Below are 16,595 nucleotides of genomic sequence, written 5' to 3' on the forward strand. Positions count from 1 at the left end.
CATTCCGATTAAAAGTGGTCATGTAAACGGTCATTCCAATTGAAAATTAAATCCGATTAAAGGGGGTGGTTTATTGCGTTTCTCTTTCTGAATGAAAGAAGTTTGTGTGCATGTAAACGCTCATTCCTCTTTAAGTTCATTCCGGTCTTTCTGCGCATGCTCGTTTCCTTGCCCTTTTGGCGCAATGACTTATATAGCGCGCATAGCAACGGGCTGAGATAGAGCGGTCGGACTCGTTGCACTCACCGGTTTCCATACACCAAAGCACGGTCTTCTATCTCCCTTCTTCTACCTTCTACCTCTCTTCTCCTCTTCAACAGACGAAGCATTAGCAGAGCAAGGTTGTTGTCGTACTGCTGCTTCAAGAATATAAGCAAAACAAGCCCGAAAAAGGCACTAAGAATGGCGTCGTCAAGGATCTTGTTATCTGGAGCGAGGACTACAGTGTTTTCTTATGGTAAACGTAAACACGTAACATCCGCCCCGCCCCCTATCCAATCAGAAACCTTCCCTGCCCCAAACCTTGCGCAGACCCGAATAAAGGCGATTAAACTGATCTTCCGTGTAAACCCTCATTCGGAATGAATATTTCTCATGTACCTGGAAAAACTTTAATTCCGAATGATTTCATTCAGATTTATTTCATTCTGATGTAACCGCACCCTATGTGAAGGGTTCAGAGCCAAATGTTAATGTAAGCAGGATCATAATGCTAACATGCTGATGTTTGGCAGGTATGTTTACCATGTTCATCATCCTAGTTTAGCATGTTAGCATGATAACATTAGCTAATTAGCTGTGCTATTATGAACATTTTTGTGACTCTTTTTCTGGCATACTATAATATGTCTATTTTATGACACAGTACACTATGACTTTTTTGGCTTTTAGCCTTTATTGAATAGGACAGTTTATGACAGGTGCCAAGGACATTGCCTTTGTATATGGGATGCTTGTGCCGGAGGGGGGGGGGGGGGCAGGGGGCAATTGGGCCCCCCCACTTTTACCCTCCTGCCACATTATTTTCAAGCCGAATCAAAGGTCCCTATATTACATTACTTACGGTAAAAAAGACTTTTACTCTTCACTTCCACTCACAAGTTAAGTAAAATACAGAGAGGGGCCATAGAGAGAAAGATACAGCCTCCAGCAGGCACTCAATTGTGCGCACGGACTCCTTCCTGCCTGTTACTGCCTCACCAGCCCGGTAAAGCCTTGAGCATCCTCGGCAGGCTCCGGGTAGACTCTCAGCCGTCTGGCTCTATCCAACAGCACCTAGCAGTAATCCCCACTAACCCTGGCACCGTATTGTAAGAACTCCCCAGTTATAAAAAATAGAAATAAATCAAAAAGCGAGCCAAATTGTAGGCCTATCTGGTTCGCAATCAAACATTTCTAGCTCTGGTGTTTTTCTCAATGGCCCCTCCGCGGCTCTGTAGTACACAAAAATAAAACAAGAGAAGAAGAGAGTACTTACATTTTTAATCCAATAAGAGCACATCACACAATTCAAAAAAACAATAAAAATCATTTAATCGCTACACTGTGTGTTATGTTGCCTGTTTGAACTGCTGTAGCTGCAATAGACTGCGTAACCTACTTCATGTCAAAAGAACCAGTGAATAAGAAAACAAAACACTTCCAAACAAAATTGAAATTCAGCACGAAAAATGCTACATCAATTGGTGACATGAGAGGGCAAACCTACGATGGAGCATCTGTTCTACAGGGACAAATGTCAGGTGTGGCTAAACAGATTAAAGACATAAATCAACAAGCACTCTCAATGCACTGCACTAATCACAGTTTAAACCTCATACTTCAATGAGCTGCTTCAAAGTGCAACATTGTGCGTGGTGCCTTCAGTTTAGTTCATGACATACATGAAGTAATAAATAACTCACCGAAACGACTTGCCATCTTTAACACCATCAGTGCCGCATCTCCTGTCACACCCACTGGCCTCAAACCGCTCTGCCCCACTCGCTGGACAGCCAGAACCAGTGCAATAAAATCCTTGCTGGATAATTATGAAGCGGTGTACGACACTTTGGATGAAATAATCCGGATGGGGGGGAAACACAGAGGCCTGCAAAAAAGCACCAGGGCTACAGGCACTGATGACACAATTCAGTGTTTTTCTGGGCTTGAAAGTGTCTCTAAAACTGTTCTCTTCTGCGGAGGAGGTGGCTCAGGTGCTCCAGTCCAGACGTCTCACCAGAGACAGTTCAGTCATCAGTGCAGATGCTCCAGACACACATCAAAAATCTCAGGTCAACCGAGGCATTCCACAGCATCTTTGAAGAGGTCCAAAAAACGGTCAATGTTGACCTGGTTCAGGCACCGGCTCTGCCCCCACGCCGACGCGCTCCTCCACGCCGCTATGATAACGGAGACGCACCGCACCAGTGGGAAAATCCAGAGGACTATTACAGGAGCCAGTTCTTTCAGGTAGTCGACCTGCTCACCTCTGAGCTGACTCGCAGGTTCAACCAGCCCACTCTGCATCTGCTGATGAGCATGGAAGAGATACTCCTCACAGCAGTTAACAGTCCCCCCGGATTCAGCAGCATTAGCATCCCCCAAAATGTGGTCGACATGTACACAGGCGATGTGGAGCATCCCCCAAAATGTGGTCGACATGTACACAGGCGATGTGGACATGGAGCGGCTGCGCACCCAGCTGTCAATGCTTCCAGCTGTTTTGCAGGCACACAACAGTTCCACTGAAAGGCCCATCAGTCGGGTGACGAAGATGACCACACTTGCGGACATGCTGGCCGCACAGGGACTAGGCACGCAATCCCTCTTCAGTGAAGTCGACAGGCTTCTCCGGCTGTATTTGACGGTACCCATGCATGTCAAACACAACAGCTGAGCGGAGCTTCTCCTCCCCCCGTGGGTTGAAAACTTTTCTTCGCTCGACAATGACTGAGCACCGCCTAAATCACCTCCTCTTCCTCCACATCCACAAACACCTGACCGATGGCCTGGACCTCCGAAAAGTGCTCCGCAGCTTTTGCTTTGCCAGTGAGCGAAGGGAAATTTACTTCAGCAAAGTCTGAGGGGAAGATTAATTAGGCGTTAATTAACTGGACATAGGTAGCCACGCCCACACGGTGACAAGCCCCAGACGCACAGTCCTTTATGGCCCCCCCACTTCTGAAATGAATCCGGCGCGCCTGGCCCCTACTATAACTTTTTTGACATATGTTATTATACTATGACGTTTTATGGTGTGGATGTAGAAGAGTCTGATTAATAATTCCACTAACACAAACAAAATGAGCAGATGACAGTGCTGCGTGCAAGCGTAAACCACTTGTTTTCATTTGGATGATGTGCTGCTGGATCAAAGATCATAGGGAGCTAACAATTCTGAGATAAGGTTTTTTTTTGGTTTGTTAAGTTATATGATCTAGTCACGTCATTTGTATGAAACCATATGATTTTAAGTTGTATGCAATTTATTGTGTGAGATCATTACGTTTCAGTTGTAGTTAACCTGTGTAAGATCTGCCTCTAGCTAGCACTACGTAGCTTGTATGGCTAGCTGGATGACGGCTCGGATGGCTGTAGCATCTACAACGAAAACATTTATCGACTGTTCTTTAAGTTACATCGTGTATTTTGCTAGTTTACTCCAGACTTGCACAGTAATACATCTTAGTCTACCCCTCTTCCAATGTTGGCATCAATGTTTGGTTAGGGCTTGTGCTAATTTGAGGTTTGCCACTAGCAACCTGTCTGACTTTGAGATCCTATCAGTAATGTATTGGAATCCCAGCTAATCACTAATGCACACTGAAACACCTGTCAACCAAAAAAACAAACTCTCTCTGCTCTGCTCTGTATCTTAGGTTATTAGAGGCTAGCCTGCTGAGGGACAGGTTTAGCTTATTAAAAAATCGGCATCATCTGGTTATTTTTAAGGTTGTCATTTTCATGCCAAACAACACAAACATTCCATAAACATTCCGCATTTTACATCGATTCCAGAGTGAGCAAGTACCTTGTTGCTGGTATAAAAAAAGAAATTGTGGAAAATGGTAGGATGAACTGCACTCTGTTTTGGTAGTTTTGCTGAAACATTCAACTTTGTTCATTTGCAGAACGAGGAAAATTGAGGGGAGCGAGGCACTTCTGGTGCAACAGATGGATCGAAACTGGACACAATATTCTTCTAAATTAGCATTAGTGTATTTTAATATACTAATGAATATTTTAATATTCAGAATTTCGCTTCGACAAGCTCTCTCTTTTTGACCATCGAGTATCGCGTCGCTTGATCACAAATGTCACCTTTTTGATCATCGCTTCATCGCTTCAATCGCGATGACGCAACCCTCCTCCCGCAATTTTCTTCACCTCCCGCTATTTTCTCGTCAATCATGGCTGAGTTAACTACCGTAGCTGCTCTTTATCTGTTGTGGACATCTGATTTGGATCGGAGACCCAAACGCCGCCATGTCTGGGTTCACAATATCCTCCAGAAACGCACACAGCTGGGTGAATATCATCACCTCCTGCAAGAGCTGCGTCTGGATGACGGTCGTTTCCAGCGGTACTTCAGGCTGACGCTGGCCCAGTTTGAGGACCTGTTGGCCCTGGATATCAACGCTGATTGGATGTCGCGGCACAGCGTCACGCGATGTCGCTTGAAAAGTTCAAATTTTTCAACTTCAAGCGACACACGCAATGAGGCGATGGACGCATCATCGCGTCATCGCGTCATCGCTTCATTGCGTCGCTCTTATCGCCTGAAACGCGTCGCCCGAAGCGTCATCGCGTGTCATCGCGTCATTTACATTGATTTTGAATGGAAACTTGTGGCGTTCATTGTGTCCATCGCGTTTGGTGTGAACGCACAGTAAGACTTTTACTACTGTATGACTTTTTGTGACATCTATACTTTTTATCATGCTTTACTATGACAACACACTACACTATGGTATTTTTATGATATACTATACTATGACTTTTTTGTGAAATCTATACTTTAACTTTTTAATCACATACCATAATGACATTTTTATGACGTACTATGGCCTACTATGACATTTTTTATGGCATATTATACTATATTAAACTACCAATTTTCTTACATATTTATGGCATACTATACTATGACTTTTTTATGGCATACCATATTATGTTTTTTATGGCATGTTATACTGTCAGATAGACTGATCTGATTGGTCCGATTGGCGATTCAGCGGGCTCTACTTGTCGGGGCCAGATCCCTGTGCAGTGCAAATTCAAATTTGCTAGGGGCGGGGCATCTGGATTTCCAGGTTATGTTTTCTGTGCTACATGACATTATAGTGATTGTATTTCTGTATCCTTTTATTGGAATCATTTCTTGCTGGTTAAAATTTGTAAAGGCTCCATTTCCATTTTCTCAATCATCTATCATGATATTCTGTAAAAAGAAAAGGTTATCTATCACCTTGTGTCAGATACCATTTTTATCGATACTGATATACCTGTAAAACAACATTATACTTTACAAGTTATGACATACTATACTATGACTTTTTATGTGACATTTTTATGATCCACTATACTGACTTTTTTTGACATTCTACACGATACTGATGTTTATGACCTTTTTTATGACATACTATACCATTTTGATATTACATTTTTATGATACAGTATGACTTTTTTAAGTGAAATTATGACATGATATTTTTTATGATGTACTATAGTTTTTATGACTTTTAATATTCATGGCTTTTTGTGACCTACTATACTATGACTTTTTTATAACATACTATACTATGACTTTTCATATGATATTTTTTATGACACACTTTACAATGACAAAAGGTCACAGAACAGACTGTGTTTGAACTCACAGAGCTGCTAGCATTGCTGTAGACTCTTAGCTTGGTTAATAACAGAATATGAAAAAATGATTTTCTGCTTTTAACAGACACAGGAAACAGTTGTTGTTAACATGAGACTTTATTGGTAAGTGCTACATGCTTTGGACTTTTAGGTGAAGACCAAGTTAGAAGATCAACTGCAGGAAGGACAGGGAGAACAGGTGTGACAGGGATGGGGTCAGTGGGGTGGGTGGGGTCCAGTTGGGTGTAGATTACTGGTTGATGATTGGCCAGTTTACTCATACAGGAAGGCCTGGGTGCAGGGGGTGTAGCTGACGAACTCCTCAGCCTTGAACCACAGTTCGACCTCACGCTTGGCATTCTCCAGGGTGTCGCTGCCGTGGATGATGTTCCTGAGAAAACAGGGGAGAACGGTCAATGGAATCATGGAGGGATGGTGTCAGTGATGATTTTGTGTGACCCCTGAACCTGACATGAAGTGCATGTATTATTGGTACAGTGTGTCATGTATTTATGGGGGTTTGTTTTTGTATACTCACCTGCCGATGTTGATGCACAGGTCTCCACGGATGCTGCCAGGCTTGGAATCAGCGGGGTTGGTCTCACCCAGCATCATCCTGACCAGCTTCACAATGCTCTGACCCTCCCACACCTGCAAACACATCAACACATCTGTCATCTGTTTGGTCAAGGAGGTATATTGCTTATATGATAATGAGACTGAACGTTGAAGACAGGAGCATTTTAGGAGTTATTAGATTTTGTCATGTGGAACAAAGAATTAAAGGTTTTAAGAAAAAAAAATCATTTTTGTGAAATCCTCTTCTCTACTGTCTAAGAATGAAGTGTTCAGATGGACATCTATCTCATGTCTGTGTTCAGGACGTAGTTAGCATACTTTGGCATAAAGGTACATCATTTTCTGTCAGTTCATGCTGTCATTAAGTTCTATTATTCACAAACGTGGCCTCTATTATCCATCGCTACGCCATTGACACAGAACTTTATATCTCAAACAGAGATTTTGGTTATTTGGGGAACAAGCCAGAAGAGAGGACCTCATTTCACTTTTACTACCACTTTAAACTCATCTATTCATTATATTCATAAAAAAAAGATCCTCCTGTGTTTTTAATGTTTCTTTTTCTTGCATCATTTTTATTTTTGTTTTTCACATTTTGTGAAACACAGTGTATTGCATCTTACTGTATGAAATAATGAAAGTTTTTGTCAAAAGTTAAAAAAAATAGACCTATTAACATGATGTACCTTTTTTGTTTAATTTGTATATTCACAGAGATGTAGAGTTAATGTAAAGGATACTCTAAAGCGTATAGAAAGGAGGATGGGGTTGTTTTGTATTTAATATATATGTTAATGAAACACACTATTTATGATTAACTCTTAAAATAATCTTTTTTTTTGCTAAATATTCCAGTCTTTTTTTTTGTAATTAAATGTTACAATATGAAATACGTTGCGACTACAGTATAATCAAATTATTTAAAATATGTTTTGATTTCAAGTCTTCACTTCATAATGACATTTCCCCCAATAACACTTTAGCTTCCTGATGAAACAACAACAAAAAACAAACAAACAAATAAACAAAAACACATTTAAAACAAAATAATTCCTGTGGAACTGTTTTTATTAACATAATTTTATTAGTAAAATAACAGATCTAAGACTTAAGGGCTGTCTTTGTATTTGTGCCAAAACAGATCTTCCATTTCCATTTCCTCCATAAGTATCAGTCCATAATAAATATGGAGAAGAAGTTGATCATTTTAGTGCAGAGCTACTCAGAGCTTTACATCTGTCCCACAGACAGCCGTTTAGTCCTGATACACACTTAAACACAACTCCTGGAAGATAAACTCTGAACGTGGGATTTCTGGTAAGTTCGTTATGATACGGTGCCGGCTATGGTTGCTTAGCAATTTCAGACTTAAACTGCCTCCGCGCCCTTGAAAATTGGCACAGAGTAGCACCCCACATCCAACCTTGGGTTTTCCAGGCTGTTTAAGAATCGGCATGTGTCCCAGCCCTTAGAGGTCAGGACCTCTCAGTGTGATGACACCTGCTGACTGTGTTAAAGACGGTCTGCTCCATAAAAGGAGAGAGAGACCTTGGAAACAAAGAGGGTGTGAAGTGGGAGATATAAAAAGAGAAAGATATGCGACTGACAAGAGTGCCAGAGATATACAGGGTGACTGTGTGTGTGTGTGCATGTGCATGTGCGTGTACGTGTGCGTGTGCTTGCGTTACCATGGCGAGGATGGGTCCGGAGGACATGTACTTGCAAAGTCCACCATAGAAAGGCATGTCCTTCAGGTCCAGGTAGTGCTGCTTCATGAAGTCCTCAGAGGCCTGAAAAAAAACACACACAAAATACAAAATATTAATACATATTCTCAGCTGTGCAAAGTAACAAAGTACATTTACTGAAATACAAATTTGCAGGAGTTTCCAACTTATGCTTCTATACTAAATATTGTACTTTTTACTGCACTACATTTATCTTTTAGCTACTTTTCAGATTAAAGTTTTACAAAAATGAATTGCTTAACACTTTCAGCTTTACTTTAGTATAACCACTTCATAAATGGTTATGGCATTTTAAAGTGTTATTAATGCATGATAACTTTTACTGTGAAGGGTTAATAACTATTGTAAAAACAGTTAAGAAATGACTGATAACGCAGCTGTTATGATATTTAATGATACATATTTGAGTGAGTTTAAGACTGCCAATAAATGTGCTAAAAACATAGAATAATGCAGTTTCAAGGTTCATCGTTAACTTTAAGAAGTAGTGTTTTAACAAAAAAAATTCCACTATTTACACATTTTCTCATATTCACACACACAACAAATTATTGGGTTATAAATTGACCCAGTGTTATTTTTTATATTACTTTTGAGTTACTGGATCAAAACTTTTTTGCCAAAAAATTTGTCTTGGGTGGTATTCTAGCCAAAAAATATTGTGCAAAATATTTACATCAATTTTCTTTCAGAAAGTAAAAGAAATCTGGTTATATCATCTTAAAATCAATTTGACAATAGAGAGTGAGAGAATTTTTTTTTTTTTTGATGTGGGCGCCATCTTGTGAGGAGCATGTTGTGTTATTGTGCATGTTATGGTGGTCAAGCAAGTATTTATGATAAACAATATAAATCCATATGACTTGGTAGCCCAAGGCTAGATAACAGACCCTGATGCACTAACTCCACTTACAGACTCTGACATTTTACACTATCTCATTTTTGGACGAGACGAGTGCATACCCTTTGGTAACAGAGATAACAAAGCATGTACAAGATGACGCCCTCATTCCACATGGTGTGACGTACCTTCACATTCTCTATTTAGCCTCTTAAAACAACAGTCTGCCTGTTATATCTGAAACATATTTATACCTGCAACATGTTTATGTGATTAAACCTGGATTATATTGTATAATTTTGTCCTATACTCTTTTATTTCTTTTTTGAAAATTTGTTTCAAACCCACTTTATATAAACTAATTATCCTAAACCTCAATTCAAGTTCATCCTCAAGCACGTAGATTATTAATCCACACAGACAGTGGAGAACACTGTGGGATTAACACCATCAGCACCACCACACACACAACAGCTGTGAATAACTACGCTGAGTGTGTGATAGTGATACAAGTGTGAGTCTTTCAGTATAGCTGCAACATTCAACAACTCAACAGCTGTCATCTAAACCCTGTGCGTGAGTGCACGTTCCTGTTCTTCTATCTTTGTGAGGACCACTTCTTAGACCTTGAAAATGAGGACACCATCTGATCCTCATTTCAAAGAGCTGCTTGAGGTGGTCAAAATTAGCTTTATCAGTATGCAATATGAAGCGGGCAAAAGTTCACGTACATTCAGGTACTTTTAACTTTAACTTACTTTACTAAAACAGAATGCTGACATCATGATCAGCCAGTATCTCTACAAAAAAAAAGTTAAAAACATGGTCCTGCCATTGTTATGGTTACCTGAATGAATTTGGCAGCCACCAGCCTGAAGCCTCTGTGCTCGAAACGCTTAATGATCTCGCCGCAGAGTCCTCTCTGGACGCCATCGGGCTTCACAGCAATGAAGGTACGCTCCATTTTTACTGATAAAAGGCTGGAAAACACCAACAAAGAAGAACGACAAACAAAAATAGAATGAAACATTGAACTCAGATAATGAATAATGTTAGAGGAGCAGGACATACATGTAATTAAGTTCAAATGAGGGGGAAAGGGAATCACAGCAGAGATGAAACGAAAACCAAATCAGCAGATCAACCTACAGGCTTTTTCCACTTTTTAAATCCAAAGAAAAAACACACAAAACCTTTAATAAACTGCAGCAGCACAAATGTAGGGGCCTGGTTCATGTTGGACACACTGAAAGAGCCATAAAGATTCAAATATCTGAACACAAAACATGGATAATGATATTACAAGACATTGTGCACAGGCTAACCACTGTTCTGCAGCATCATTTAAGTTATGGGGAATAGAAAAAAAAATCCCCTTTTAACCAAAAAGTGTCCAGGAGCCATTAAACGGAAAGTACTAAACTAAGAACTAAAAGTCCCCTCTGAAGAACAATGTGAAATTAAATTAGGTCCCTTCACACCTGAAAGTCTGAACCAAAGTTTGCGTTTTTTTAAGTGTTCTCGTATCCTTTCTCTCTCATCCTCTCTGAAAGTCACTGAAAAGTGTAAAAAAAATGTGATTTTTTTTTGCCAACTGAGTCTTGATAAAGTCATCCAACCAAACACAACAGTTAAACATTTAGTCTCCTCTTCCCATGGACTCAACTTGTTTTGTTGTTTTTCCTTTGATTCTGACAATAGCCTGTCAGAGCTTTCTGTAATTGGTCCAAACCATCCAAGAAATATGTTTCCACACTAGAAACAAACCAAACCATGGTTCAATTTGATCCTGATCAAGGTTTGGTCCAGAAGCAGAAATGATTTGGATATTTAAAGATTTAAATTTCTTTGGGTCCAACAAAGAAAAGGAAGTTCAAGACAAGATCTGAGAGGGATCATGAGGGAGGATCTGATCTTCTCCTCTTACAAGGTCTTAAAGGGCTATTCTACACTTTTTCTCCCTCCGGTGACTGACGCTCAGTATCGTCACTCCATCATGCGTTTCTTGTATTAAGATAATATCAAATCGCTTCTCATTAGGAAACTTCTGCTGAATGTGAAACTAAAACTGCCTCTTGAATTCTTGGACGACATTTTCTTCTCTCAGCCTGGAAACCTTCTCCTGAAAGTTGACACCTCCTCATGATGTTGGACAGAGCTTCGGCTGCTTTCTAATTTTACTGCCTGTTGGTATCTGCTCATGTGAAGCTGATATCTACTGAAAGCAGGTGGCTCTGGCAGGAATTCCGGCTGTGAGAGCGGAAAAAGCCTAAAGGATACTCTCTAAACTTCGGGGTGAAGTTTCTGAGAGTATAATTAGGATTCAGGGCGACATATCAGGGTTATGTTCTGCTGATTTATCAAACTGAGTCACTGTGGCTGTTTTTGTCCTGTGAGCAGCATGTTGTTGGACGGTTGAACAGTTAAATCTGGTATTGTATCTCCACAGATACTGACAAGGCTTCCATGAAAATCTCTGTGGATATTCATTGTTCTCAGAGGATAAGCCCTAATAAATTTGGTGATGCTCCTTTTCCTTCCTTCCTTCAGGGCCACCATCAGGCCAAAATTTCTTCAAGAAACTTCTACATCCAAGCAGCAGATATTCCTTAAATTTACTGAGCATATTCATGCTCCTCAGGAGATGAACCAACAATGTAAATTTAGGAAATAATTCCATATTCCTTCATGCTAACTAAAGGTATAACGATTGAGAGTGTTGTATGTTTTAAATGTGTGACTTTGCAATGTATACATAGAATCGACTTGAATATTTGACAACACAAACATTCCATTAAGACATAAACAAAAGAGAACTGAAACACACTAAAGTTGTTAATTGTGTGTATTTCTTCCGTTAATTTCAATTTGGCAGTTCATTTACATGATGCTAATGCTAGCAAATATTTGCTGTAACCTCTATATCATGCAGTCAGAAAGTTATAAATAAATTGTTTAGCTAACTTTACAGCAACACTGACTGATAGGAAACTTTGAGTTTTTGTACTCATTTTGGTTATTTTCTATTTGCAGCACTTATTTGCATGTATTGCATTGTCAAATTCTTGAAGATATTTTCTTCATTTTCATAAATTTTTTGTAGAGTCACTGCTTTAAGCTGCAGTGCAAACAAGGTTTTTAAGTTTTAGAGGGTAAAAAAAATCAGAGAAAATGTTCCTGTGAGTGTTGAAGTTTCACATCAAACTATGAAAAACTAATGAGAAATTTGTAGTTTTGGGGTGAAAATTTAGAAGGAACAACTTCCTGTTGAAGTGTCCTTGACCAAAACATTTATGACCTCTGACCTCTGCTCCAAAAATTGGGGACTATAGGAAAAACACTTACTGATCAAGAACAAAATATGCCATCTTGAAAATATGTAATTTTAATGACTGTTTGTTTCCTAGAAATTGATTTATCAGCTGATAGAGTCACATAGAAACAGCAATGAGAGACGTCAAATTACAGTGACCAATCAGGACTTTACTAACAGGGGGGGGGGGGGGGGGGGCAGGTCTGCAGATAACAGCTGTTTGGAAGCACATGGTGCTCATGCATATCAGAGCCAACAGTTTCTGAATCAGTTACTGTGTTTAAATTCACTTAGAAAATGTTTTTATTCCTAGATTTGGCAGTTTTCATAAGAACTACTTCTTTGGTAGAAATAATTCTTAGAGACAAAATTCTCAAAATCAAAAGTGACAGCACAGAGAGAGAAAGGACTAGAGGAAATATGTTATTTGTCATTTGAGTGATCTGGATGGCGCCAAATAAGAGTAAATATTATTAATATAATTATCATATTTACTCTTGTTAAATAATCCCATATACATACTCCAAAGCCTTTAGCAGTGTAATCCTTCTTTGGAAACTTGAAGAAAACTCAATTCAAGTTTGTGTAGGAGGCATGCATTCATGTTTTACTTCAGGGACTCTTTGGTTTTAAGTCTGCACTCGGATGTTGAGAAAGCACCCACTGTTTCTACATAGTCTGAATTTGAATTTCCTCCCACAGAACCTTTTCACAGGTTTACAAAGGCTGATATACAACCACAGGTTTTTCAGTTATTTCTGAACAGTACTTCAAAGGAGATCAAAATGTTATTGACTCTAATTTGAGCCCAAATAATCTCAATCTTATGCTGTTTGAATGCAAACACAAAATGATCCCCTGAACACACGCTACCGGCTGTCTGCAGCTGTCCAGTATGTCACCACTGCAGTCGCACATGTGCTGCACATGTACATAACTTACAACACTGACTGTCAAAAGTCAGTGCTTTTACACTGGTATGATTACTATACTACTTTATACTTCAGTCAAATGAGAATCTAAATGATGTGTGCAGCTGTCCAACATGCAGCATATGTACATACATTATGCATAAACAGAGAGCTGTTTGGAGCAGATTTTATGGGGATTTAACATTATTTTGGGTAGTTTTATAGTCAGTATTTAAAATACAAAGCTATAGAAAAAGACAATGTGTGCATTCTGATGTGTGTGTTGATATCTACCTTGGTTGCGGGTTGAGGAGAACTTGTGAAGACGAGCAGCGGGGATGCGATCACCNCGTTTGTGTGCTGGGGGGGGGGGGGGTGGGCTAAATCTCCGCTGTTGCTGGTTGACAGATCTGTTCAACACACAGTTTATGTTTGTGTTTGTGTGTGTATGTGTGTGTGTGTGGATGGGTGGGTGTAGGTGTGCGTCTATCTTTGTGAGGACAGTTTTAGATCTCAAGAGTGTAACACTGCAGAGCTGATACATATAATAAAAGATGAGACATTTACTACATTAAGTATGTAAAAATGTCCTTTTTCACTTTTTGAAAATGAACATTTAAGAAGTAATGTGAGGACGTTTGCGAAAGTGAGGATAGTTTCGGGAAACATTTGTGTAAAATGAGGACATTTGTGTAAGTGCAGATATTTATGTGAAGTGAGGAATATGTGTGAAGACTGAACATCTATGAAAAGTGGGGGCATTTGTGCAGTGTCAGAAATTAGCAGGTGGTGAGGAAAAAATCTCAAAACACCCTTGGAAAACTGTAACTGAGGTGCCAAAATTGGCCCAAGATTTCGAAGGAGAAAAAAATGCATTACCAGTTTACGCCAAAATCCTGATCCTACATTAAGCCATGTGTTTCATTTTCATCCAGTTATTTTAATTTCCATTTCTATCACATAAACACCTATACACAAAGATGGCTGATGTTGACACTCATGCACACACACATCACTGATACGATACCTGAAAGAGGCTTGAGGCAATCCTGCACCTGCAGGCTGCATAAATTAATGTATATAGCTACCATCACCCATTGATTTGGGGACTCGCCTTTTGAAGCCTCAAGTTTGGCATTTTGGCTGTGGCCATCTTGTATTTTTGGAGCCAGAAGTAACCATATTTGGACAAGAGGGTGAAGCTTTGGAGGAATATAATTATGCATAACTCTAAGCCTTAATAAAATGTAAACAAGTGAACTATATAAAAATTCACCCCTATGTACCGTTGTCATGTACAGGGAAAATAGCTATTAAGACCGAAACAGTTTTTGTACCAGTCTGTAAACATGTTTATTTCTGCTGTACAGTTGGGCATTTTAACATGGTGGTCTATGGGGATTGACTGGCTTCTGGAGCCAGCCTCAAGTGGACATTCAAGGAACTGCACTTTTTGGCACTTCTGCAACACCTCATTTTTCACATGAGGTTGCTGCTTGACTAGTACATACTGTTAAAAAAGCCCTAACTGTTACAGAAGAAAGCAACCCATATCCTGGGCCATCACCAAGGCAATGCCCAGAATAAAATGAAAAAAGAAGTTGCCACTTCTGCAATTGAAAAATGGAAAATACACTGTATATCAGGGGTACCTGTGGGTATGCCCCATGTGTTATAATTGTTTTCAAAGACGCTCACCAAAAAGATCATTTGGAACACCACATTTTTTCAAAAATTCAATTTTTTAAATTTGTGCGAGGTCTTGCAAAGAAAAAATAAAGTTAGACATGATAGGTTAAGTGTAAATCAACATTATGAGACATCATCATTTTGACTTTTGAAGCAGGAGAGTTTGATGTCCATCATAGTGTCTCTGTGATACATGAACAGATCAGTGACTGTATAGAAAAATGGACAATGCAGCTCCACTTCCTCCCACTTCATAAAAATGAAGACAAAATGTCCCAGATACGGGAGCTGTCATCTTGTGCAACTGCAAGCATCGCCATTGATCGGGAGCACACAGATTGGCACACACAGCTGTCAATCATGATGTCAAACCCCCTTTCTACAGCATCCAATAAATAATTTAATTCAAACTTATCACTAAAACAAAACCTTGAACATACAGTAGAGTTATAAGAATTGTCTAAAATGACAGAAATCATCCTTGGGGGAAAAAAAAAATATGACGTGTCTTTCATTTCATTTTTTAGTGTGGCCCATGTCTCATCTGCCAACATAGAGGGGGCGGGGTTGGCCACCAAGGGGCAATCTTGACAGGGAGCTGACATACTGTCCATCATCTATGGAACAGACTGATATAGCAGGAGACGTGGGCACCTGATATCTGAGTAAGAGAGGGAAGCAGCAGGTGGTCGAGTTCAAACTGTGCTGGCATGACTGAGTCTAAGCCAACACATACACGAGTAATACCATTTTGTTCTACTTATACATCTGCTCGACCACATCCCAGAGGCAAACACTATACTTTACACTGCACTACATTTATGTGACAGCTTTAGTTAGTTTACAGATTACAGGTATACTGGGCACCTTTTCCTAATAAACAATGTGTAGACTCATACAGAAGTAATCCCTCACAAACATCACTTATGATCCACAGGGAGTGTGTGGTGGTGTAGTTGTCTGCAGAGGCTCTGCCCTCTGCCTGTATTTTTTGATTTTCTTACTTTGCAGTTATATACCTTTATGGAAAAAAAATGCATGATAAGTTTTAAATACAACACAAAAGATTAAAGCAGACTCTAGTTGGGAATTTTGTCATGTTTTGGAGTCTATACGTTTCCACTAAAATGGAAATTCAATTTAATTTAAATAATGAAGGCCCAAAGAGGTAAAATTATAAAAATATTTCATGAAAAATATTTCACAAGGGTATCAGAACTTAGTTTGTCCTTCTTCTCCTTTTCTCTTCCATTGATCATCTTAGGACCCCTCAGATTTATCTGGCAACCCGACCCCTACGGGACCCACTGGACTAAACTAGCTAGCTGTATATAAAGTAATTCAAACTCGCTCCACCTGGAGCAGCTACAACAGTAACATGCTGCTCTAACATTGATGATTCAGTATTTGCTATCTAATAATATCACATAGAATCAGATATCAGACTAAAGCGATATTTTACTGCACAACATGTACTTTCACAACATCATACAGTCATACTTCTACTGTTATTATAAACATATGATTATTGTCACACATGTATACTATCAGATATTAATATATACTTTCAACATATTGTACCACAATAGCCATAATTAGAATTATAATATTATTACTTTAATTAATGTTGTTGTAAGCTACTGTCATTACCGTCTGTC

The 16,595-nt window shown here is 39.4% G+C and overlaps 1 protein-coding gene across 1 annotated transcript; it reads right to left on the reverse strand.

The window, feature by feature from the left end:
- Positions 1-5,951: 5,951 nt before the first annotated feature.
- Positions 5,952-13,601, reverse strand: LOC126405993 (nucleoside diphosphate kinase B-like). The gene is made up of 5 exons (XM_050070075.1): positions 13,543-13,601; positions 9,872-10,004; positions 8,124-8,225; positions 6,392-6,504; positions 5,952-6,244 (listed from the first exon to the last, which is right to left on the reverse strand). Exons 2-5 carry the CDS (start codon positions 9,986-9,988, stop codon positions 6,127-6,129), a joined length of 450 nt encoding a protein of 149 aa, XP_049926032.1. The 5' UTR covers positions 9,989-10,004; positions 13,543-13,601; the 3' UTR covers positions 5,952-6,126.
- Between the last annotated feature and the right edge of the window lie 2,994 nt (positions 13,602-16,595).

This window comes from Epinephelus moara, chromosome 18 (genome assembly GCF_006386435.1).
Source record: "Epinephelus moara isolate mb chromosome 18, YSFRI_EMoa_1.0, whole genome shotgun sequence".
NCBI lineage: Eukaryota > Metazoa > Chordata > Actinopteri > Perciformes > Serranidae > Epinephelus > Epinephelus moara.

Coding starts and splice junctions, on each gene's coding strand:
- LOC126405993 (XM_050070075.1), bottom strand. CDS start 9,988: ATGGAGCGTACCTTCATTGCTGTGAAGCCCGATGGCGTCCAGAGAGGA. Junction 8,226..9,871: donor TGGCTGCCAAATTCATTCAG/GTAACCATAACA, acceptor GTTTTTTTTCAG/GCCTCTGAGGACTTCATGAA. Junction 6,505..8,123: donor CCGGACCCATCCTCGCCATG/GTAACGCAAGCA, acceptor ATGTGTTTGCAG/GTGTGGGAGGGTCAGAGCAT.